This window comes from Thamnophis elegans, chromosome 2, assembly GCF_009769535.1.
Source record: "Thamnophis elegans isolate rThaEle1 chromosome 2, rThaEle1.pri, whole genome shotgun sequence".
NCBI lineage: Eukaryota > Metazoa > Chordata > Lepidosauria > Squamata > Colubridae > Thamnophis > Thamnophis elegans.
Window position 1 is genome coordinate 89384406 of NC_045542.1, and position 26584 is coordinate 89410989.

Consider the following 26584-nt stretch of genomic DNA (forward strand, 5'->3'; position numbering starts at 1 on the left):
ACAAATGCATATGCCCATTTCTATGAACAAACATACAGTGGAGAGAGGAAAAAACTATAAACAGCAAGTCAGAGGGAAATGAAATTCAACCCCACCAAAAACATTGAGGCAATGAAATGAAAGCATGAACTTTTCATAACAGCAGTACTGAGGACAGCAGTTTAGCAGGTTAAACTGCTAAAAAAAAACCTATATTTAATAGTCACTTTAGATACTATGATGACGGTTGGGATAATAGACACATAGCTGTTTAGAAAAATTAGATATTCTGCCAATCATTATTTATACTCGACAGAAAAGCATTGTTATGGCATTGGGAGAATAACATAGCTAATAAATAGGCTCATCACTTTGTAAAGCGGGCTAAACATATAGAGCATCCGTCTATGTTGGATTAGAAGAGAAATTTGTCCCAATTCCAACTATGAATATGCTTGTGGAAGTTATCCATGGGCTTATTCCCAATGGATGGATTACAGTCTTCCTTCCTTCCTTCCTTTCTTTCTTCCTTCCTTCCTTCCTTCCTTTCCTTCTTTTCTTCCTCCTCCTCCTCTCTCCTCTACAGACAGGTTTGAAGAAAATGTCATTGATACCATTTCACTTTAATCACAAAGGTGATGGTTGTGATCATCATGATGATAGTTATTCTCCTCTACATACAATTTGATTCTGTGCACAGCAGGAGCAATGTTCAACTTGAAAGAGTTGAGGTAAAGGGAGACAATAGAGGAATACTGTCTGCAACATTACATCTCCCAGTTGGTGTTTCAAATTACACAGTTAGGGAGATCAATTCTGCAGGTCCAAGTTATGCAGTGTAAAAGCAACATTAGAGAATAGGAAATAAATCAAATAACAGGTAATAAGCTTTCAGGTAAAACTCAGTTCAAGGATAGTGGAAAAATAGATAGCAGTATTTAAATAAACCATGCCTTAGTGCAAAATACATTGCTGTAAATACAAGAGTCTTAGAATTGGCCTAAAAATATGGAGGGCTTCCATTGGATTGTCCTTGAATAACACAGCGGTCTTAGATGTATGATATATGGCTACTAGATAAATTGCTCTGGGTAAAAAGAAAAAGTCAATTCCCTGCCTAGACTGAGAATAATATTACATAAGAAGAGTTTTTGTCCAGAAACAGTGAGAATTTGCTCCACAGGGATTCCAGAAGCAAACAAATTTACAATAAACAGAAATGATTGGGAAAATTTCTTTTCCCATGGTTTGGCATGTGTCTATGTCTGTCTGTGTGCTTGTGTTTTTGAGTTGAAGGTTTACTCCAGGATTCACCATGCTCACTAATAACCTTTTGCATCCCCGTTCCTGAATCTGATGTCCCCTGGCTGTGTTAAACTGCAGCTTAGTACCATACACCAACGTTTGTAGAAGACTAATGTCACCGATCTCATTTCTCCTTAGCATTCAATTTAGAAATCAATAAATTTACAATCATTTTGCAAATATATGGTGTTCATTCAAATAAAACAATGTGCAGCTTGATGCCAGGTTAAAAAGATCAAGAAATAATGTTTGGCCATGAAATTTATTTCAATGAAAATTATTGTCATCGTCCCCCCCTCTTCCTCCCTCCCCCCTCCCTCCAATCCAAGGCATGTGTTGGGAAAGGACTCAAGCAGGGAATTAGACTTGAATCCTTGCATTGCCATAAGAGATGCACTGCTACCAACACCCCCCCACCCTCAACCTTATCTATCTGCTCCCAAGGGAAGGCAAGCAGTTTGGGGTAATTCCTGTATTATAGGCAGAATACAATAAAGTAGTTTGAATTCTACAAATATGGATTGGGTTGGTTTCACCTGACATCAGGACATACAGACAATAATACTGAAGTACTTATATTGAAAGTGATTAGCTGCAGAAGAATATTTTGATAGTTGTTTTAATGTGTGTTTTCTCAAGGGGAGCATAATTACCCTGTTGATTTAAACACCTTTAATACTTACTCAATCTCCCCTGAGAATTAAGAAAGTTGCAATTCGCAGAGGATGGCTGTGGATTTCTAAACAGATAATCCTCAGTAGGTTTAGCAATGCACAACTCCCCAGATACCGCAGAAGAAACATGATGGCAGTTAAAATGGGAGAGATAAGACTACATTGTTATCATTACCTGTTCAAACATGCCTGAACCTATGCTCCACAGACAGGTTCCAGCATTCCCCTCAAGGTGGGCTATAAAGTGCAACTTTTCAACACATATTCATAACCAGTCAATTCATGAACAAACAGGCAGAACAGAGACAAGTCAATTACAAATATTTTAAACCATACTGGATCCTGACTGCGGATCCTATGAATATAAGGAAGTTATCATCTATCTTGTTAGAGAATTTGACCCTCTTGCCTGGCACTGTCTTCAAACAGCATCCCCAGTTCTTTCAAAAAGATTCTTCCTAGTATTTTCTACTTAAGATTTTTTGGGGGAAATTGGCATCCAGACCTTTAACCCTCTGCATGCAACACCCATACATTCTGCTGCACATTTGTAAATGATGGGAGAAAAGAGAGGTAAATCATATATACATATACATATATATACACAGACACACATCAAAGGTGGGTTCCTAGCAGTTCCAACCAGTTTGGCCAAACCAGTAGTAGTTTGGTGGCCTGAGTCGCTGGAACCGGCAGCAATCCAGGCCTGCCACATCCCCAAACTGGTTCTTTGGGCCATGCCATAAGTGCCGCCCTCTTGTATTTTGCTTCTGTGCATGCACATAACAATTTTTATTGTACTGTGTATGTGTACAGCACACATCAAGTGCACATGAGGGGCATAGCCACAAGCGAACAGGCAGTAGTGACTGCTGGAACCTACCCCTGATACACACACACACACACACTGCTCTTGGGGAAGAACATTGGCTTTGCAGGTTGAATCCCTAACATCTCCAGTTAAAGAAAGCAATGAGATTTTTTTAAAAAACCTGTGCTTCAGGCTTTGCAGAGCCCTGGCCAATCTGGAAGGACAAAGTGGGCTATTTTGTCCTAAAAAAAGGCAGATTTTCATGGACAGATTAATTTTTATTTTCAGTTGGAAGGTAGACTTTCCTGCATGGAAGGACATAACAGTTCTCAGCAGAAACCTGCACAATATACGTAAATCTCAAAATCTCAGTGGACCACATTACTTTTGCTTTCATGACTGTTCTGTAAACATTCTAACAAATCATCCTATCAGCTGCTCATCAAACTTTGTTTTTTTTAAAAACCCACAAACTAGATGCCTTGGCAGAAGCAGAATAGTCTGGAATGCTTTGCCTTCTCTGTGACAGCAACATTGGCTGTCAGAGGCTACAGACTCTCTTCTGGATTCATGGCCAATTTATAATTTATTGAGTTCCTCCCTCAGGCTACTTGGCCTCCTCAACTTTTGCTTATGAACTACAGCACCAAAATAACAAAAACAAAAAAACCCTAAAAGTATGTATAAACACTATTTCCATCAACCTCCCCTGCAGCCTCCAGATCATGTAATCTGTTGATAGAAGGCTATCATGATTAGTAAATGACTATTTACAATTTATAGAAATGAAGCATATGGAGAGCCAGTATGCTCTAGCCCTGACCGACTATCTTACAATACTACATATTAAGGCTGTAATTCTCCAAATTCCCAGTCATGGTTGGAAAACCATGAATGCTAGCTTGAAGATCAATATATTATATAAGATCTGTGAGGTTTCACCACCTACTGTATACTCCCAAGAGAAGCATATTGTATTTGCCTGGCTGGGAAAATTCAGAGTGGAAAAGTAATAAAGTAAATTGGAAGAGTTTACAAACTGGATTAAATAAAGACTCTATAAATAGTATAAGGCAAGTTTTGAGGCACTTCACCAGCAGAATAAAAAAAAAACCCAAACCCAGAAAGTTGACAGGGAATTTAGAGGTCTTTTAGTCCAACCCCTTGCTCAAGCAGGAGACCCCATACCATTTCAGATAAATTGTTGTCCAATTTCTTCTTTTAAAATCTTCAATGAATAAGTACGGCATCATTAGGTAGGCTTCATTTTTTTAACTTATTCAACAGAAGACTGGATAGCAACAACACATTTGTTGTCCCTCATGTTTGGAGAAATCCAAGTTAAGAAAGGTTTCATTAGAGTCTTCATCATTTACTGTGTTAGGAGTCTGTCTATCCTAGTGTGATGGAAATAGGTTACTTTAAAATCTGAATTGTGGAGAAGGGAGGGAGGGTGGAGAGCAAGTGAGACTGAACAGAATCAGAAATGGTGACTCAGCACAATCATACAACTCTGAAAGGAGCCCACCATTCATTCTGTGGACAAACTGGGCAGCCAAGGAGAGATTTGTGCAGTTTTCCCATCTTCCACCACTGCTGCTAATAGCTGAATGCCCAATTAGGTCCCCTTAATCAGCAAGTTGCCTTAACATTTTAAAGGAGTGGAGATAATCTCTTCTTTTAAATATTATTGATAATATTTCTATGGCTTCAGAATTCAGGGAAATGGTTTTCAACTGTGACTCTGCCAAAAAAAAAAAATTAGGGAAAATATGTATCATTCATAATCTTCTTTTCCTCAAAGCAGCTTAGATTTTATTTTATGAATTTAGAGAAACTGTCAGAAAAAGCCGGCATTCCTGTCTTTTGTTATCAAACCAGGACCTGCTGTTCCTTCCTTCCTCTCTTTCAGAAAACCTGCTGTATTAAAGCATCCAGAGAAAGAAACATTCTTACATATTGTACCTTGAACTGATATATCAAAGGGGGGAGGGTGTGAACTAAAAAAATTGCTTCCAAGTAACTTGATTCTACAGAGATTTATTAGTTTATTCTACCCTTCCTTGATCTGAGGGACCACAAGTAGCAAATATATTTGAGAGCATGACTCTGACAGCAGGAAGATGTGAGAGGAACTGGGGCTTGTCTATGGTGTGATAGAGCTCTAACATGCTGTTCAGAGTCTGGGACAATTACTTATAGTCCCAGCTTTAGTTCAAAAGAGAAACATTTTGTACTTGCCTATCTGGGAAAAGAGATATGCCAGCAGCAGCAGAAGCAAATTTTTAGGCCTAAACCAGTTCCATGACCTTGCCAAGTCATGGATGGAAGAACCATGAACTAAGCTCTGTTTGAGGGCATGTTTACTTTTTTTTTATTAAAGCCTATTCCAAACATGTCACTCTAATTTCCAGAATTTTTACATAGCAAAGACATTTTGGTAATACTGTACTCCTCATTTAGCGACTGCTTCGTTTAGCAACCATTCACAATTATAACAGGGATGAGAAAGTGACTTTGTGACCAAACCTTGCAGGTCTACAAAGCAAAGAAAAGCTGAAGTAAGATCCTAGCAGAATTGTTTCACTTAGCAAGCAGTAAGCAACCAGTTCAGTTATTGACTGAGTTGCCACTCCCAATTGTGGTTGCTAAGTGAGGACATTCAATAAGGATAACTTTCATTACTATGGGAGTCAGTAAAACCATCTCCTTGGGGACAATATTACAGCAAAACAAAATTATGCTACAATAAGTTTGAACCCAAATGCACTTGAGTCCTTTTGAGGTGCACAAACCTTCATTCCATCTCCATTCTGGAAGCATTTTATTCCTCAGCTAAGAAAACTGAAGACGCTAAATAATAAGCAACTTTTATTCAATACAATCATTTTAAAAGGAATGGAAGCATGAAATCTGATCTTGGAAGAAATAGTTCAAAACAGAAGCTAAAACCGCAGTGAGTTTGCTTTTCTTTCTTGAAATCCTTCTGGAAGCTGCTCGTATCTTTTGGGGTCACCTACTCCCTCTGAGAGGGTGACTTCATTTCAAAATTAAAAGATAGACTTCAACCATAAATCAGGTTTTCTTTCTGTCTTCCTCACACGTGTGTGGACGTACACTTGTTTTTATGATAGATTCTGGTCACGCAATATAAAACACATGCATTAAATTAAAAAAATAAACCACACAGTTGGCTTCGGATTTTATTTTAACGGACTGATGGAGGCAGTTTGCCATTTAAAACTTATAAAACTGGATTTCATTTCTTCACTCCAGGATGACTTTTTGAAACCTAGGAAATAATGATCTTTGCACCCTTAGTCAAAGAATGAATGAACTGTTAAATTATTGAGCTCCATGTAAATCTCCTGCTGCATATTTTGAGATTCATCCTTTTTACAAGCATAGATCTGGGTACTATTGAGAGATAGGCATTGGTCTGGATTAACTAGTTGAGGGATGGATTGATAGGCAAGAGACAGCCACCTAAAAGTCAAAACCCAGGCCTTCTCCAGATGCATTGATTTGGAGATGATGACTTCAGTTCACAATATCTGGAACGATTCCAAGGAAGAGAAAAATCCTTTGGAATCCTAAATAAATTCAAGGAAAGAGGTAACATGTTCTGAGAAACAGTTGATGCTATGTGAACCTTCAGTTCCTCAACTATTTTTTCCAGACTTCATCCCTTCGCTAAAAAAATAATAAAGCGAAGGTCAGTTGGCTGGAAATACATTTAGAATGACCTGGTTGTGATTTCTATTGCTTTTGCAGAGAGGTTCCTCTAATACTTTAGATAGAAATATAATTTGCCAAGCAACCTTTTCAAAACTATTTTTTAAAACTTTATACTTTTCCACTGCAGCTATCCCTTTATATTTATATAACTGTACTCTTCTATATTCTCTTTTTAGAAACACACAAAACACTCTTATTAAGCATTGTGAAATATTGTATTATTTATGTCAATGATAATTGGGCTCACTAATACTGAGGCATGTGGAGACATTACTGCTTGCCTGCAAGGGGGTGGGTGGGTGAGTTACATGAACAATGATTTGGTTAATATTCTTCCTCCTCCTCCTCCTCCATGTATAGATCATGCTTTAAACTGCCAGGGTGATGTCGTCTTCTTGGCTTTGTCTTGGCTAAAAATAAGTCATCATTGATATATGTTTTAGAAGTAGCCAGATGCTGGACTCTGTATCGCTCCACATTCACACAGTGTGCTGTTATCTGCTAAGAGCCTCCACTTGTGCATATTGGTTTAGACACTCCAACCCTCAACCTATTCAGGGAAATATTGTAGATCAATATTTCAAACCACAATCAGGCTACGGCAACGTTGTTTGTCGGGTAATCCTTCTCACACTAAACCAAACCTGGGAACACCAAGGAATGAATTCACCAAAAAGGTCTTTGTCAAGGCCAGCTTTAACAATGATCTCAATAAATATTGAGAGATTTGATTAATATAATGGGAGCTTACAAATTGTACAAAGCCACAAACAGCAATCCTTGTGATACCATAATTTGGTTTTCCCCAACCTCTTGGGACCGCTAAACACATCTGGATATTTGACAGGTTTTAGAGAGCAACACAGTCTCTCAAGTTGGCTGCCACAGGATGTCATGGACAAAAAGTATGCCTTCTAGCCTTGCAAAGAGTCTCTCGGCCATCTCAGCTTATCTCTGTAAGTGGACACATTTCAAAATAGAACAGTCTCTACATTTCCGTATCATTTATTTTTCTTTTCTAACAATCCTCTAAGGTGTTTCCAAGGCTGGAAGCATTTTTAGCAGTAAGGATTACACTACAGATTGACATTGGATGTGTACATCTTTTTTTCTGCTTCATTCTTTTTCAAACTAGATGCATGCAGATGGAAGATAGATAGATGATAGATGATAGATGATAGATAGGTAGGTAGGTAGGTAGGTAGGTAGGTAGGTAGGTAGGTAGGTAGGTAGGTAGGCAGGCAGGCAGGCAGACAGGCAGGCAAGCAGATGAGAGAGAGAGAGAGAGAGAGAAAGAGAGAAAGAGGGAGAGAGAGAGAGAGAGATTGATGGTAAATATCAATGAAATATGAATTTTGGGCAGGAAATAAAGGAGGTATGAGTACCTGTTACCCATGGTGACCAAAGGCTTGGCAAACTGTGACCCAGTCTTCAAAATATACTTATGATAAAGGATTCTCTGAGGTATCAAAGACTAGAAATAATTCCTCAAATCATTTGAGAGAATAAATATTCATTATGCTAGGGACTTCTAGAAATTCTTGTTGAGGTAGGAAAAGAGGCAGACAAAGTAATCTTTTGCATTTCTGCAACAGCTCTGATTTAAAATTAAAATTAGATTATGATTTCCTTAATGAAAACATTGGTTAGTTTACTGAAAATGTATGATCTATATACCTTAAAATAGATTTAAATGGCATGATAAGAAACTGTTTATTTTTCTGTGTAGAATTTATATAGCTACTTTTAAACTGAACATGTTTAAAAAACCCATCTGTTTCAACTGCACATTTAACTGCAAGAATTTTCTTGATTTCATCTATCTGCATCTCAAGTCATTTGCTGATTCTTTTTCAAGGGAAGAACTAGTATAAAGAAAAATGTAAGACAGTCATAAACATACATTCAATCTCGCAACCAAGTTAAATGTCTTTAATAACATTAGTGCAGTCTTCAAATGCAACGCAAAGACAAATGTTAAAATATTAAAATTTTATTTAACAAAGAGTCTCTGCTCCTAATTTATTCTTACTCCAAGATCTGTCCATCTGCACGCTGAATATACTAATCAAGCATCCACAATAGCATCATGGTAAATTGATTTTTTTTATTGAGTTAATGAGGGAAGAACCCAGAAAACTATCTTAATACATATATTACAATCAGAATAGAGAATTAACCTCAGCAGCTGAAGTTTTGACAGATTAATGGTAAAGGGGAAAAATCCAGAGACCAACAATTTCAGATTGCAAATTAATGGTTCTATTACTAATAATTGAGAAACAAAAAATGCTAAGTACAGTAGCATTTACAGGAAGTGATTCTAAGAAAAAAGCTCACATCCCTCTTAATGTTTTCCTTTTGAAATCTTTCTCTTTCTTTTATGATGTATAGATATGTAATGATCAGTTCCTACATGGTCATATTCAGCCGTATTACTGGGTTCAGTATTATAAACACCTATCAATACTGAGACTGACAGGTTAAGTTTGCAAATTTAATACTTTTAAAAACAATAAGGGTCATGAGGAAACCAAATCCAGAATGATTCAGGTTAAAACAAATGGAACATTTCAAAATACTTGCAAGCTTCTTGGTTTTTCAGAGCTCACTGCTGGATAAGATGAAAGGGATTAAGGAAGGTAGGCACAGGATTGACTGAGAGACACAGAAATAGGTTTCTGATGATTGAATCCTGTCTGAATCTGGTAATATTCTTATATGGACCCATCTAAGGCACTTCCACATATGTCACTGGGTTTGCTCATGCTGGAATCCTGTCATCCTACATTAATGCTGCTGTTTATAATTGGTCTGAATATACCACCATTATCCTTCTTTTGTGAAAATTACAACAAATTTAGACATATTAGAATTGACTGCCATCCAGAAGTTATTCTGCTAGGACTTTGGGATCAAGTCACTGCTGACTTCTGGCAGCTGCCTGGACAAAGTTTTGCAGTTTTCTTGGCAAAATTTCAAAAGTGGCTCGCTCTTGCCTTCTTTCTAAGCTGAGGGAGAGTGACTGGCCCAAGGTCGCCCAGCTGATTTTGTGCTTAAAGAAGGACACTAGAACTCAGACTCCCATTTCCAGTCTGGTGTCTTAATCACTACACCAAACTGGATCTCACTAAGACTTGGAAAGACCTGTATCTTTTTTTTTTAACAGTCTAATTTGGAATATATCAATCACAGCCTTATCAGTTTTGCGTTGAATTGGCTCTTCCTTATTAAACCCCAAATATGTCCATTCTGATCCAGACTGCATCTTTTTTGACGTATCCATCATTCTGGCTTGAACAAGGGAGTCATCAAAGGATACTATAAAGCATGATTGTGTAACACAAAAACAAAGAGAGGTCACTTATTTTGCCCTGTTCCAGTTTGTGCAAGGGTTTCCCTAATTCTTCCATGGGAAGTCTATTTGAAATCACTAGCATGGAAATCTGTGGAGCTGAAGCAAACGAGCTCCATTTGAACTCCAACAGGAAGAGCTTCTATTGCATTTTGCATCTACATTTAAACTATGTTCTTTCTTATATAGACATTTTAGAGCTAATTACCAAGCTGCTTCCTATTAATACAAACTAAGCCAATTTCAGAAGTAAACTGGATGTATTTAGTGAATCTAATTCATTATTATGTGTGTTAATAGGATTGGAACCCCAGTGAATTATATAATCAAATAACCTTAGGTATAGGGTTATAGATATAGAAATCTGCACTGTACTGAGATAGACATTGGGTCTATCTAGTTTTGTTATTAACTGGTGAGAACTCTTCAAAATTTCAAGAACAAGCTTTTCTATTTCTTTCTTGGATACAGTAAAGTGCTCTACAATGTGCAAGGTCCCTCTCTTTCTACTTGAAGCAGTAGAAAACATTTGATTGTAAAGAACTTCTGTTGTTGAATATAAAAGAACTATAGTCTGAACAGGTCTCAATTTGGTTTATACTCTTGTACTTGAAGTAGACGAAGCATTACTTAAATGCTAAAGTAGTCTTCACAGTTGGATAAAGAGATAATGATCTGAATGTTTGAGATATTTCTTCTGCCAGGCCTTGGAATAGGATGGTTGCGAAGCCCATTAGCACAAGATTGTATGTTTGTCCTTTTGCTCAAGCTGTATCCTTTTTTTTCTGTGCATTATTTCACATTTATTTTTTTTATTTTTGGAAATTTTGAGTGGTTTGGAGAACTGGTAAATACCACCTCTTACTGGTCACATCCCCATCTATTCTCTGCCTCCTGAGTCCCAGCTGATCAGGAGGAAATTGGGATTTTGCAGCAACTTTCCCCTGCCACACCCACCAAGCCACACCCACAGAACCGGGATTAAATATTTTTGAATCCCACCACTGGTCCAAAAGCCTCACTATAAAAATAAATAAATACAATAGAGATTTGCAAGACCTGTTAAGTAATCCAATTGGACTCAATCAAAACTCTGGCACTAAAAAATGAAAAGTTACTTACAATGTTCATCAGAGTCAGAAGATACTTCTGAACATGTTCTTTCCCATGGAACTGTACAACTGAGTCATCAACTCCAAGAAGCACTTCAATGCTGTAGTCATCGTCAGCCGCGTGTCTTGGGTATCTCCTCCTCTTCCTGGAGGAACTTATTTCATCTTTCAATAAGTACAGCATGCTGTCTAGATTGCTCAAATCAGCCTCTAGAAGAAATTGAAATTAAAAAAATATGTGTTTGAATTTTAGATGTCATTTTTTATTCTTTCATAGCACAGTGCTTTCCAGATGTTAAGAGACCAAAACATCCAGTCTGCTTGGCTTGTAATATCCTTTGTTCATAGCAGCTGGTAATTCTGAGAGATACAGTCCCTACACATCTGGAAGGGACAATTTGGAGAAGGCTGCTATCGATTGTGTCATGACCAAATAAGTAAGACCCAAGAGGTTTTTACACAAATACTGTATCTATCTTTAGCGAGCCCAGGACATATTAGCAAACTTAGATTGACTCATTTTTCTTTTTTTAATTTTTTTTTCAAAACACACATATAGTTAATAGCAGCTTTCCCTGTCTTGGTTACATAACATTTAGATGCTGTAATATGCTTTACGTACAACTACAGCTACAGGGTCATATGATACTGATATTGAAAAAGCTATATATTGTCAAATGCCTTATTGTCAAATGGTCTCTCAGTTCAAGACTTTAACCTTTATAGACAAAACAGTTTTCAGCATGGCTATCTAAAGCACTTTTTTCCATGTAATGTGGAAACTGTTGGGGATATACTACTGAAGCCATTCACATTCAAAATTCCACCTGTTATATGTATGAATCAGTTTTCTTTGAGTTATTTCAAAAGTTCAGTATAGATTCTCTTGGGAGTTGTAATGTTCTATTTTCAGAAATGTATCAACTTGTATTTTTTTCAAATTAGCTTTTAGTGGTGTTTTAATAGTTCTTATTGCTGTTTCAACTAATATTTAGGGTTTTAGCATTTTAATAGTGAATATGATTTCATTATGATTTTGCTTTCTGGAATTATTTGTTTGGTTTATGTATATACACAAATAACCATAGAGGTTAGAAATGGCCAAATTAAATAAATTTTCTTCTCCAATATCTAAGCTGTATCTATAACAACTGTATAATTTGGAGTTGTACAATTATAGTTATGTTATATTACATTATATATAGTAGATATGGATTGTGAATTGTAATCCAAGTATATAATGTTTTTATATTTCACACTAAAAGGAGAATAATTTGGCATGATTTCCTTATGAGAAATATTGCCAAATAACTAGTGGCAGCATGTGTGTGTATGTGTGTATTTTAAAAAGCACATTCTATATTAATATGCATGTACATATTGATAGGCAATTAGAAGAAATATGCTATTTGCTATATGAAGCAAAATGGGAAAATATTACTAATTGGTTTAACAACCAAACTACTATGCTAATAAATGTGATTAACTTTTTAAAGTACCATTACTGCCTTGCTCTACAATCAGATGTGGAAAAATATAGGAAAGCGAGATAAAGAATATGACATGGAACAATAAGAAATTGTAACCAGGATTTTACAGACATTTTGGCTGTGTTGCTTGGATACCTAAGTTTTTATATCTAATATATTGGAAGGACAAACGGGGGGGGGGGGCTTTTTAAATTGAAAGATCAATGAAGAATGATTTCTAAAAACAGTATTTTCTAAAAGAAAAAAAATTCTAATGACCCATATGCTACAGTGCTTAAGATGTTGGATTATGAGCATTGTTTGTTTGTTTTTAACTGTTTAGCTGTGTCTGACTCTGTGACTTTATAGGGAAGTGCTCTCCATGCTACCCTGTCAAGCACAGCTTCTTTCAATTATTGTATTTTCAATTTGCCATCAGATTTGATGTTATCAAGCCAGCATGTTCTTTCCTTGCCCCTTCTTTTTTGTCCACTAACCATTCTTGGCATCATTGCCTTCTTCAATGAATTCACACGCATAACATGGCCAAAGAAAATCAGTGATAGATTTATGACTTTAGCTTCTGACGATGTGTCTGATTTTATACAATTTAACACCTCCTGTTAGTTACTCTGCTGCAATATACGGCAGCACCACAGTTCAAAAGCACCAATTCTTCTTCGATCATCCATTCTTAGTATCTAACTCTTACACCCATGCATTAATGAGTGGCATACTAAAGCCACAAAAACTGACCTCGGCCACAAAAACTGACTTTCTCTCATCCCATTTATCACATAAGGTTGTAGAAATAAAATGAATGAAGTTTCCATGTCAGCTGACTCCTTGGGAAGAGACAGACTATATCCTTAATGACTAACTCATCCTGAGCATATTAAACATGCAAGAGGATTGTATCATACAAATTTATAACAATATGACTCTTAGACTTACATATTGTCTCCTCCAAGTTCCCTTCCAACCCTTTGATTGTGATGTATGACATTCAGAAGTTACAAAGAAATGGTCTGATTCCTTACAACAAGGGCCAGAACATTTGATTTAATTTGTATTTGCTTTTTTTAAATGACAACTCCAACAATTAATCATTAAAGATTCCTATGACCCATAATTGCCAATTGGACATATCTAAAATAAAATCATGCAGTTAATACTAAAGAAGCCCATATTTTTAACAATTTATCATCAACTCAATAATAGTTGCATGATGATTTTCCAGATGTTGTTTGCCAAGAGAAAGGAAGCCAAAATCCAACCACATCTAAAGGTCTACAGTTTTCTGGTTTTAACCTGGGTCATCTTCTTGCTTGTAAATAAATAAATACAATTTATATCAAATAAAATGTAATCTATAAAACCAGACTCAAAAGGAGCAGTTGTTTTTTTCCTAGATTTTCAGCTAACTTAGTATCATCCATAATTCATAGGCAGAATTGAATGTAATGGTTTGTCAACCCATGATCTCCAAGACCAGAAATGAACTCAACCACTGAAATGGTTGTGATAGGTAAAGGCTTTAGAAGTCCTCAACATTCTTTATTTCCTCATTGGTTAGTCATATTTATAGTCAAAGTTCATCATCTGAAGATTCCCTTTCATGTAACCCAACTGCATATCTGCTTTGACCTGTTGCTAGTATTGCAATGACTGATAGTCACTAACTTCATCTCCTTCTCTGTCTTGTTAATTATAATTGTACTACATTGTTCATCTGTACCTCTTCTTATTATTTCCAAGAGATTCAACTTGTCTTTTATCTTACCCAGTGCATTTCCTTCTAAGATGGTAAGTCTTTTCATATTTTATACATTCTCTTTTCACAGCAACATCGCATTTGGATCTTACACGGTATATCATGCATCAGAAAATTAGGCAGGCTGAACTGCAAGGGAGGTTCTATGAGGTGAAACCAAATTGAAGTTTCAACTAAATATTTATGCACTGCACGCTGACAAATGTTCCTTTATTCCATCCTGGTTCAGAAAACACTTTGATATGAACATGTTTTGAAAACATGTGTTTGGTTATTGTTGAAGTCAAAAGAAGTTTATGCATATACAAGATGTATCTTAAATAAGGACAGAGTAATGGATAAAGGTCCATTGTTCACTTGTGAACTGAATGAAGAATTAAGGTCAGCTGGGGCAAACTTTATTAGGTCCTAAAGAAGGGGATGGAAGGCAAATGAATGGATCTGCAAAGGCCAGAGCAAGCTGCCAAAAGAAATTCCTCTGCCATTCACCCGGAGAATAATTTCCACAGAGGCCATTGAGAGAAAGGTGAAGGCTCAGAGAGAGACGAGTGACATTATATAACAGCAGAAGACAAGCAATCCCTGTCCTATTGAGGGCAACCAACTTCTGACCCAGGTCTCAGAAGAAGCTCAGGCCAGCATAACAAATGTTTCTGGAAAACAGGAAGCAGGAATAGAGAAAAGAGATTGTATCATAGGAAAAAAAAACACAGAGTTAAGCTGCGAACAATAAAGGATTAGATGTTCAGGTACAGAAAAAGGCGATTAAGTACAGGAAGAGATTATAAGGTAAAACAAAATCTAGCAGTATCATTGTAAACCACAACCTTTTCAATTTCTCAGAATTTGTTCCTTCCTCTTTTACTTGAAAGTATTTGATACAAAAAAGAAGTGTTCTGTATATGTTGTACTTAACTACGCAATAAATCCACCTTTTGTACTCAAGGCGCTATTTCTTGCCCTGTTGCCAATATCCCTTATTGGGATGACCTATGACCTGCACAATCAAAAATTTGTCTCCAAACTGTGGAAACTGTGAGTCATAAATCACATAAAGTCTAATGGGGCTTTAACCAGTCCAAAGGCTATTACAGTATAATCAAACTTCTGATAACGAGAATCAAAGGCAGTTAAATATTCATGTCTGTCTTTCATGCAAATCAGATAGTAGGTTCCTCTGAGGCCCAATTTGGCAAAAATATAGACCTTCTGCAGCCATTCCAAGAGTGAACAAATGAGAGGAAAAGGGTGAGATGGGGTGAATAAAGCTATTCTGTAAGTTCTCACTGATAACCTACAAATGTTCTGCTATGGGACATGCATGTTTTTACAGCTAGTAGTTTTGCCTATCAAACACTAAATTTGGAGACAAAATACACAGAGAAAATTGTTATATTAAAAAAATGTACACCTAAAAAGTATAAAACAATCAGGATGATCTATATGTTACTCCAGCTTCTTTGGCTTGACATTAGGCTTAGTGAACCCTGAAAAGAACTTTGTGCGAGTTTTCAGAATCATAGTCCAAATTATATATATGACCACTTAGCTATGCTTCTTCTTGAGCTTGTTTATATTTCTAATTTTCAGAACAGATTTATTCTCTAGCTGCTAGACCTTTCTTGCCACTAATCTTAATTTTCTCAATCATTTATAAAGTTAACCTGTGAACAGGGATTTTACATGACCAAGTTCAAAGAAGACCTGGGACAATTCACTGGCCATGTTTAGATGGTACCCAAGTTGTTAGTACACAAATAAATACACTTCCATATCAGAGGTGGGTTCCCACCAGTTCGCACCTATTCGGTAGAACCGGTTCGTCAAATCTACCGAACCGGTTAGAAGAGGTTCCACCAGTGGACCCGGAAAGCAGGCCACACCTACAGAAGAGGTTCCAAAATTTTTTGAAACCCACCACTGTTCCATATGATATCTCTGCCTTATATGTCTAATATTTCAGACTTGTTTAGAGTTTATCTTGTTCCATGACATAGCTACCACTAATCTGAAAATCCTTAAAAAAAATTTAAATCAGAGATGTCAGAAACCACTGCTTCTTCCTCTTGCATCACTTGGATTGTCTGAGGATTATGTCATGTTTTCCACCATTGTTCTGGCAACAATGTTGCCAACAACTTTGGAGTTCAATATGTTCCATACCATCAAAATATCATTTCATCTCTGCAAAACAAAGAGGTTGAGGTGCATTTTCATGTTATTTCTGTATATTATTATGAACCTTGCAAGTTTAGAACAAATCAAATTGTAAAGCCATTTGGGTTTGTTTCACCTTTCGTTTCTACGTTAGCACCATCATTCTATTATCAGTTTGTATGCAAGTGTGGGACTGACACCCAGGAAAGTGCAGTGTTGTTGCCTAGTATAGGTTGTGGCTTATTGATAATGCTTTTCAGTGATTTGAGCAAGGAACTATAGATGACAATCAGTAGTATTATGTTGTTTTGCTTTTGTGTCAGCTTTTCATAAGTCTTCTATTTGTTTCTATTTATTTCTCTATTTGACTGAAATCAAAATGCAATGAATAATCAAAGCAGGTTTTCCAAAAATGATGTTGTCCAGATAGGTTGGGACTACAACTCCCAGAATTCCTAGATTGCTTCTGGATAAACTGATTAGGAAAAGTGGAAGTCATGCTAGCAGGTAGTAGGCAGACAAAAGCCTATTATAGAGCAGGGATATCAAACTCAAGGCCTGTGGGCCAAATCTGGCCTGTGGGGTGTTTAGATGTGGCCCATGGGCCTGCCCTGGAAATAGCGAAGGACCAGTCTGTGGTGCCTCTGCCAGCAAAAACAGAGCTTGAGAGGGCCATATGCGACCCTCCCAAGTTCCATTTTTGGCCGCAACGGTCTATTGCAGACCTCTGCCAGCGAAAATGGAACTCAGGGAGGCTGCGTGCGGCCCAGCTGGGGTTCATTTTCTGTCAAGACATCCTCCTGTAGCTCTCTGCCAGTGAAAACGAAGCTCAGAAAGGCCGTGCATGGCTCCATTTTCACTGAAAAGGGCTGTAGGAGGCTGTCGTGGCTGAAAACTGAGCCTCGATGAGCGACGTCAAGCTGGCCATGTCCATTCTGGCCATGCTCCCCACAGCCTCCCGAAGTCAAACACAACCCTGATGCATCTCTCAATGAAATCGAGTTTGACGCTCCTATAGAAAGGAAAGCTGCTTAAAAGTGGAAAGCTATTGTCTCCCCCTGTCAATTTTACAAAATTCTTAATGTCTTATCTTATTACCTGACTAGTATTTGCGAAAAGGTACTTTCTTATGCCAGTTTCATAAGGTGGATGTGTTCAGGGCTATTTTCATTAACCTCTGCCATCTATTCACCAAGCAAAGATGATTAAATTACAGAAAATTAGCCCATTGAATGACAATGAAAGGCAACCTTTTGGCATTGTGAGTGACACCTCTAATCATCTCATTTTCAATTTGAGAAGGATGAAATGTGAAAGCTCAGTATAATATTTTGATGACAACAGAAAAATATGATATGTAATCCTTGCATTTTTAAGTAAACCATCTCTTTCCCAGAAAAACAAATTTATATTTCATTATTGTAAAATAAGCATGCAAGCAGCACAAGTCCTTGAAAACAATTTAGTAACAAAAACAACATATAGAAAATAACCAATTGCACTTTTATAGAAATTCTAAAATTTTGCAAGATTTTAAGAATAAATAAGCTTCACTAAACTATGGAATTTGCTGTATTTCCAGGAAAGCAATCAGTTTTTCTACAATCACATTTACTTTTGAATTTTAAGAAAGGGTTGGGGAGAGGGAATCACCTTCTTAAACTAATAACTCGCTAAGGGAGAAAATGGAATCGCAGAATGTCTTTTGATTGCTAATGCTGTAAACAAAAGCAGTGACGCTGCTTTTGGACACCGGTGCTGTGTCCACCATAGAGGTGAGGTTTATGGCTGGTGAGGCAAGTGGCCAAAAGCTGCCCTGCCGCCGCGGCACTATGTCTGCCATAGAGGTGGAACGCCTCTATGGTGGACACAGCACCGGGGCGTCCAAAAGCCCTGCCGCTGTGTCCAACATAGAGGTGTCCCGCCTCTATGGCGGACACAGTGCTGGGGTGTCCAAAAGCCCTGCCACTGTGTCTGACATAGAGGTGTACTGCTTCTATGGCGGACACAGTGCTGGGGCATCCAAAAGCCCTGCCACTGTGTCTGACATAGAGGTGTACTGCTTCTATGGTGGACACAGTGCTGGGGTGTCCAAAAGCCCTGCCACTGTGTCTGACATAGAGGTGTACTGCTTCTATGGTGGACACACCGGGGCATCCAAAAGCCCTGCCACTGTGTCTGACATAGAGGTGTCCTGCTTCTATGGTGGACACAGTGCTGGGGCGTCCAAAAGCCCTGGCGCTATGTCCGACATAAAAAAAGTGCCAGCCCACGTGCCAGCAGAGGCGGGTAAAACACACACACACACACACACACACACACAAATTACTTACAATAATACAATTACTTACAAATTACATTAATTTTGAATTCATCCCCCTCCCTCCGACCCACATACCTTTTCCAGCTGTTTCACAGAGGATTTCAACTCTGCTCTTGTCTGCCATGATGAAAATGTAAAAATATAAAAGGAAAAAGGCAAGAGCTGCTGAGGTCAGGCTGGGCTAGCTGCTACCAGAGTCCCCAATGGATGACTCTGCTTAACTATTTTAAAAAAGCCTCTTAAAAAATGCCCTCTACAGGAGGAGGCGAGAGAACCAAGTGCCCTATCTACATAAGGAATTTTTCGGCTTTTAACCCTTGCTTAACTCTGCTCAAGTGATCATAACAACAGACTAAATGAGGCACGTGGTTCTCCCGCCTCCTCCTGTAGAGGGCACTTTTTTAGAAGCTTTTTTAAATAGTTAAGCACTAAGCAGAGTCATCCACTGTGACTCTGGCAGCAACTACCTCAGCCTTTTTCCTTTTACATTTTTTTTCTTTTCATGATGACAATGATGAGACTCTGCCTCCCCTGCCTCCCCTGTCTGCACGTCACTGAGGAGATTTTTTCCTAATGTAGTATTAATTAATTAATTAATTAATTAATTAATTAATTAATTAATTATTACACTGCCTGATGCCAGTGACTCTGGGCAGTTCACAAACTTAGAAACAATAAAACAATCCAATAGTAATAAAAACAAGAAGCAAAAATAATGCAAAACAGGCAACAATCAGAAAGCAGACCCACACTGCCCAGAATGTATTTTTAATACAGGAAGATTAATTTGTTAAATGTACTTTGAAAGGTGAGAATGTGAGAAATAACAAGGATTAAACAATGGGAAGTAAAGTCCAATTTTGTGCCAGGATTATAGTTTTGGTTCCTAGTATATCTCTGAGAAATTTAGGAAGGTGCAGAATGGAAGTATTGTGTATATATGATAAAGTGAGGAGGCTTGAGGTACAGGATGTTCTGCATAAATATGGAGTTTGGTCACTGAATGCAGTAAGGATCATATCTATGATGAAAGTAAATGATATGGGAGAATAATGAAATGTGAATGGTTCAGTGTTGAGCAAGAAGGAAGGAGAGGCTGCATTGGGTTAGAATGGGGAACTTAAGAATGGTGTTTGGTGAAACAATAACATAGAGAGAGAAGAGGGGTTAATTCAGTCTCAAAATTATTAAGCAGCATGAAAGAAAAATGTTGAAACTGGTTATATCAGTAAAAATGAATAAGGATTCATTTGAATGAATTACAGAACAAATAAATGAAGAAAGACTGAATGATTAAGAGGAGAGGAAAACTGAGAAATTCCTAGGTTGAGGCTGATGAAATCAAGAAGTTTAAAGAACAAAGGCAATCTATGAAGTAACGTAATTATAATAATTGGTGCTGGTATAAATCATCACTAGGTGTTTTCTTTGTCTTATTGCATGCTTTTGACTTCCTTAGTTTATGATTCCTCACTCCTTTTCTGCCCTCTGCACAATATTGTTTGCTGCAAAAGGGAACAGGGTAATGGGTTGGGTACACCAATAGATGATTATAGTGGAGGAACCAAACAGGCATGAGTGAACTGCATGAACAAGCCCACAATTAATTCTTCCCAAGCCAAGATCTTCCACAATGTCATTGAACATTCCACTCAGATGTGTCTTACGTCTAACTTCACAGTCATTTTTAATGCTATGAAAACAATACCTTACTTGCTAATGTGTCAAATTAACTACAACATGAAATTCTCAGGTCTTCTTTAAAATTGCAGTTACTGTACAAAGACTTATTTCTTTTAGAAAGAAAGGGAGATGCATATGGTACCCTGATTTTAATTATGTCTGAACAAGGCTGGAATCCTCATAATTCTTTTTGGTATTTTGCCTGCAGTTTTGCCAAATGTAAGGAACAGCTGGGTTAGAGTTACACTTATGGGTATAACTCAGGTGTGTTTAACCTGCAGACCAGGGGCCACATGTGCCCCTGAACCGCTAGTAATGTGCCTCCATAGAAAAATAAAAATATTTTAAAAAATAAAGTTTGTTATTTATGTACATTGACTATATTATATATCTTATATTTGGTCCAAGACAATTCCTCTTCATTCAGTACAGATCAGCCAAGCCAAAAGGTTGGACAATCATGGTATAACTAATTAAAATTGCAGTATATTTGTATTAATCCTTTATTGAAGCCTCCATGCCTGATTCAACATTTAATAGAATACATGAATTTAATGTTGGAGTATAAAACCAGCACCACAGCTATGTTCAACTTGTCAAACTGCTTTCTTCTACACCATTGAGAATAGGTCAATGATTTCAACTACAGAATATATATATATATATATATATATATATATATATATATATATATATATATATATATATATATATAAGATTTTTACAACCCCTGGTAAGCCCCAATTATGGGAGGAAGCTAACTGCTTCCATCATCTGTCCTTCGGCTCATCACAAGAGTCCATCACGACAGAAACCCCATATTTTTACTGTTGCCTTTGTTATATTTGTGTTTTTTTATTTGTGCTGATAAATAAATAAAGGGAGACTAGTATAGATCTATTTCAAGCTATTTAGCTCTCATCAGCTAGCCAGGTTCATCATATAGCCCAGGTTCAAATCCCAGTAAGGGTGTGGCTAGCTGATGAGAGCTAAATAGCTTGAAATAGATCTATACTAGTCTCCCTTTATTTATTTATCCGCACAAATAAACACACACACACACACACACACACACACATATATATATATATTGTATTTGTGCTGATAAATAAATAAAGGGAAACTAGTATAGATCTATTTCAAGCTATTTAGCTCTCATCAGCTAGCCATACCCTTACTGGGAATCGAACCTGTGCTGTATTGCATCTTCGATTCCCAGTAAGGGTATGGCAAGCTGATGAGAGCTAAATAGCTTGAAATAGATCTATACTAGTCTCCCTTTATTTATTTATCAGCACAAATACAACAAATGTAACAAAAAGGCAACAGTAAAAATATTGGGTTTCGGTCTGGATGGTCTCTTGTGATGAGCCGAAGGACAGAGAATGGAAGTAGTGATCTTCCTCCCATATTTAGGCATACCGGGGGTTGTATGTATGAATGTATGTATGAATGTATGTATGTATGTATGTATGTATGTATGTATGTATGTATGTATGTATATATATATATATATATATATATATATATATATATATATATATATATATATATATAAACACACACACACACACATATATATATATATATATATATCACAAAATGTCAGAATTCATCAGCCTTGGCATGAGAGGTTTAATTTTTCAAGCTCTTTATTAGTAAGTAGTCTTTAAAGTATTATTTAAAAAAAGATTTAAGGAGCAAGAGAGCAAAACTTCACAAAGAGGATCTGGCTTTCAGCAAGACTTTTTCATTTCAAATACATTCTCTCTCTGCTTGTTCATATTATTTCTATATTGGCTCCTTCCAGATTAAGCCTTCCTGTCTATAACAATGTAGCTTTTATGAGTTAGTGGAAATTAATTGATGCACAGAAAAAACCCTGCTAAGACTTGAATTTAAAATCTTATTCTAGTTAAGATCCATGGCTTGATGCCAGATACTGAATCAGAACGATAACAAGTTGAGAAGCCTGTCAACCACTTGAAAATGAGCAGGAATGAGAAAACCGTTGGAACTGGGTCATTGAAATTTGGAAGAAGGGGGGGGGGAATATGACTTTGAAACTTCCTCAGCACCAGAGAACACATTGATCTGCAATTTGCTTTGTAATCCCAAACCATCATAAAACAGAATAGTCCTGCTTGGCTTTGCCAAATATAAAAAGCTAGAAATCTGGAGCCTGCCAGAGAAACCAGTAATCTTGTCAGTTTTTTTGTTAGATTCTCCAGTCAGGAAATCACAATGTATTTTTAATATGGCAGAGCCAGACCTTCTGAGGCCTTGCAAGCAGGGGAAAGAATTCCTAAACACACCTACTCACTGAAACGTTCAGTTCTAGAGCAAAGCCTGTTTATTTAAAGAAAAAGGAGGAAGAAAATGCTTTAGCCTTGCTAAAAGGAATGGACAGATCAGTCCTATAGTTATTACCAGAAAAGAAAAATTAGATGCAAAACTTCCAATTTAGCTCTATACTTGAAGGATTGATCCGTTTATATCTGCCTTTTCAGATATGAAAAATCTATACATAAATCTTTCCAATGTGGCACTTCACCTAAAGTTTTGCATTTTTTTTTATAAAACTAGCATTCATTTTATAACAACAGCATTATAACTGAACATGGATCCCTATTTGGCATACAAGGCCTGGTACTGGATTCTTGTTCGTCTTTTTCATATAGGTCAGCTTTTGCAAAGATTGGTGCTTTGCAGATATGTTGGATTCCAGCTCTCAGAATTCCCATTCCTTCCGAGGCTGCCTGGGTCACTGCATTCTGGACCACTTGAAGATTTCAGATGGAATCCTTAAAGACAACTCCATGTAGAGTGAAGTGTAGCATTCTGACTGTGATGTGGCTAGGGCATGAGTCTTGAAGTGTCTCCTGGCCTGGGAAAGGGCACAACGGGCATGCAAGATGAAACTTTGCAAAGGCTTTCCTGGCCATTCATCAAGAAGAAACTATGAGCCAAGGAGGACTCCTAGGCTGCACCAGTCTTCAAATGCATATATTATACAATCTAAGAGTAACAATGTCAAAAAACAGACTACTGAATCTATCACATTGCCTGCTCTTATAATCAGCAAGCTGTTGTGAGCTGTTCTAGCCCACTTTCCTATAGGACAGCGGTTCTCAAACAATGTCTCAGGATCCCTTTCCCTTCCTGAAAGAGTATTGCAGGCTATCTCTGCTCACAATCTGGAGTTCAATCCTAATGGGGCTCAAGGTTGACTCAGTCTTCCCTTTCAAGGTTGGTGAAATGAGGATTCATATTGTTGGGGGCAATATGCTGACATCGTAAACAGCCCAGAGAGTAAGTGGGGGTGGTATATAAATCTAAGTGTTATTGCTATAGCTATTCTTCAAAATGACTGGCCCCCCCGAAGTGTTTTGATTTCTGCAGGATGTGTCCCACAAAAATCAAAATTCTCTGAGGTCCTCAATCATTTTGAAGAATTATGTACTCTATTAAAAATTAGAAACCTGAGAAATGTCAACATTTATTCATTTAATTTTGCAGATTCCTTGAAAAGATCTTGCCCTTCCTCAGGGGTATAAAGGTGAAGGAAAATCTGGTATTCTTCCAATCAGAAAATAAAGTTTGGGAGATTGTCAGGGAAAAAAGAAGCAGATTCTTGGGAAGGGCAGGATCCAGAATGCATCAGTGCTTGATTTGTGGCCAAGATTGTCAAAGGTTTCCTCTTGTGTGATACAGCCCATAATTGCTCCTGTTTCTTCAGACACGTTCATTTTCTGAATAATGTTACAAATTATTGAGAATGGTATAAGAATTAATCATCCTTTTCCTTCCCATATCTGCACAGTGGTTAATCCTTTGCCTCAGCAGTATTGTCCAAAGCTTCCATATATTTTGTTCCATATTTTATATATATTTGAATAGATTTTCTCTAAGAATCTATTTCACGTCCGTCTCCTGAAATTATCTTTGCTGAAAAATTCTTGGCCTATAAATTATTTCATGAAAAATCCTATAGCAATGAGTATTTCATTATATTAATTGTCCCATTTTTTAACACGAAACAGGACATTTTGGCTATCTTATGTAAAATTTTAATGAAGTGTGAAGTACTTAGCCATTTTTATATTCCCTCCTAACTTTTTTTTTTAATACTGCTGGGAGCTTCTAGCAGCAAACAAGTTCTTTTAGCTAACATTCAACTTTCTTTCTCAATTCATTTCTCTGACCTTTTATTTTGACATTTTCACCTCATATATTAATTTCTTCCTGTACAGAATACTGAGCCATTGTAATTACTTGCACTTAAGCTATTTTTTTTTTGGAAATTTCTTTATTTCATTTTAAAAAGCCCACACATATCAAACAGGAATATATTTCATAGTGATCATTCATCCTTTAGAGACATACTTTGCCAGAAGGCAAAAGAATCAGTAATCAAATTGCTCCAAATGATACCTCTCAATTATAGTGAAAAACTATATCACAGTTGCTATTATAAGATACCTGAAAATAACTAAGCCATGATGTATTTCTATCACTGAGCCCTCTTATGCATTGCAGGCAGGACAATGTTAGCCTTTTAGAATAACAGAATAACCGAGTTGGAAAAGACCTTAGATGTTATCTAGTTCAATCCCATACTCAAGCAGGATGACTTATACCATGGTCCCCAACCCACCAGTCCACAGCCCAGTACTGGTCCGCATCCCATGGGAACCAGATTGTGCATGGGAAGGCAGATGACATGCAAGTGCGCAAAGCTCCATTTGCACTAATGGCAGGTGCATACATGAAACCAAACCCTCTCCTCCCCCACCGCCACCGCTGCTGGTCCACAAAACCGGGTAAGGGTGGGGATCCTCTGCCCTATACCATTCTGTACAATGCCCTGCAATCTAAATAAGGACTCTGTGAAGTGCACTGAGAATAACTGGCAAGGTGATAAATAAAAAACTGATGCCCACTATGTATTGAACAGTTTTCTATAAAAGTCATCATTGGGTGAAGACCTATGTGTACATCTCTACAAATAATGTTTAGAATGCTGGAAGCAGAAGGAAGGAGTTGGCAGTCAAGGAATAATATCTGGAGAAAAGGAACACAGCATGTTGAACTCCTGCTTCCTCTGAGCCATCAATCCCAGCTAGGTTATCCATCCACTGAAAAATTAAAGCCAGAAGTGCTTCTAGAACGAAAGAATGAGGTCAATGGGAAACATGGAGAAAATATAATTGGGAAATCACATACAGGCTAAAGAATCCTGTCATGTAAAGAAAGCAAGCTGCACATTTTTGTTAATGTGCTTTTGTCATTTATGATGTATTTAATGTCAGATATGGTGTACTTACATATGGTGTAATTATTTACTTAATTGTTGGCAGCACTTTTTAATTTTGTAGTAACACTTTTGGCAGCAATAAACTCAAAAAATAAAAGTCACGTTTAAGTCACTTTAAATGTACACTAATCAGCATACATTAAAATGGGATTTCATTGCATGCATCTCTCAAACCATAACCATCTCCAATATGCACTACATAAACTTGACAAAAAATTATGCATACACCCACATACACACATATAATATGACCCAGAGAAACAACACAATCTAGTTCAGACGTATACATGTATGCTACATAGTGAGAAAAACGAATCTTGTGAGTTTACCAGATGGATGGCATAGGGAGCAAAGCTATTACAGAATCTGATAGTCCTGCTAGAAATATTTCAAAACCTCCTCTCAGGCAGGAGCAACAGATCAAACCATTGTTCTACTAGATTAATTTTGGTCATTTTTCTAAAGTTTTCTTGTACATGTATCAAAAGTTAAATCTCAGCTATTAATGTGTAGCCCCATTAGCAGAAAATTAAATTTACAAATAATTAAAAGAGACCAGTTTTAAATTAGTGAAAAATCATATACCGGTACTTTCAATAGAAAAAACATAATTCCAATAATGGTTCAATTTTTGCATCTAATTCATGAACTTAAGGCTTTCAGAAGTTCATTCTGTCAATGTTAGAATTAGCAATGTTAGAATTAGCAATGTTAGCATTATGGCAAATGCTATTGTAAGTTAAAGATTGAAGATTAAAAAAAAATTATGGTGATTACATGAACACATATTTTAAGTGGATCACAGCATCATAGTAAAAATAATGTTCTTGCTATGTAGACCAGAAGCTATAGAGCAGAAATAGAACTGGATGAAATGCACAACTAAT

General features: G+C 37.0%; 1 protein-coding gene across 1 annotated transcript in view; it reads right to left on the bottom strand.

The window, feature by feature from the left end:
- The window catches only part of ADAMTS2 (ADAM metallopeptidase with thrombospondin type 1 motif 2), a 257227-nt gene that overhangs the window by 80534 nt on the left and 150109 nt on the right, over nucleotides 1-26584 (bottom strand). The window contains 1 exon segment of the mRNA XM_032212158.1: nucleotides 10985-11184. Coding sequence (XP_032068049.1) covers nucleotides 10985-11184 — 200 coding nt within the window.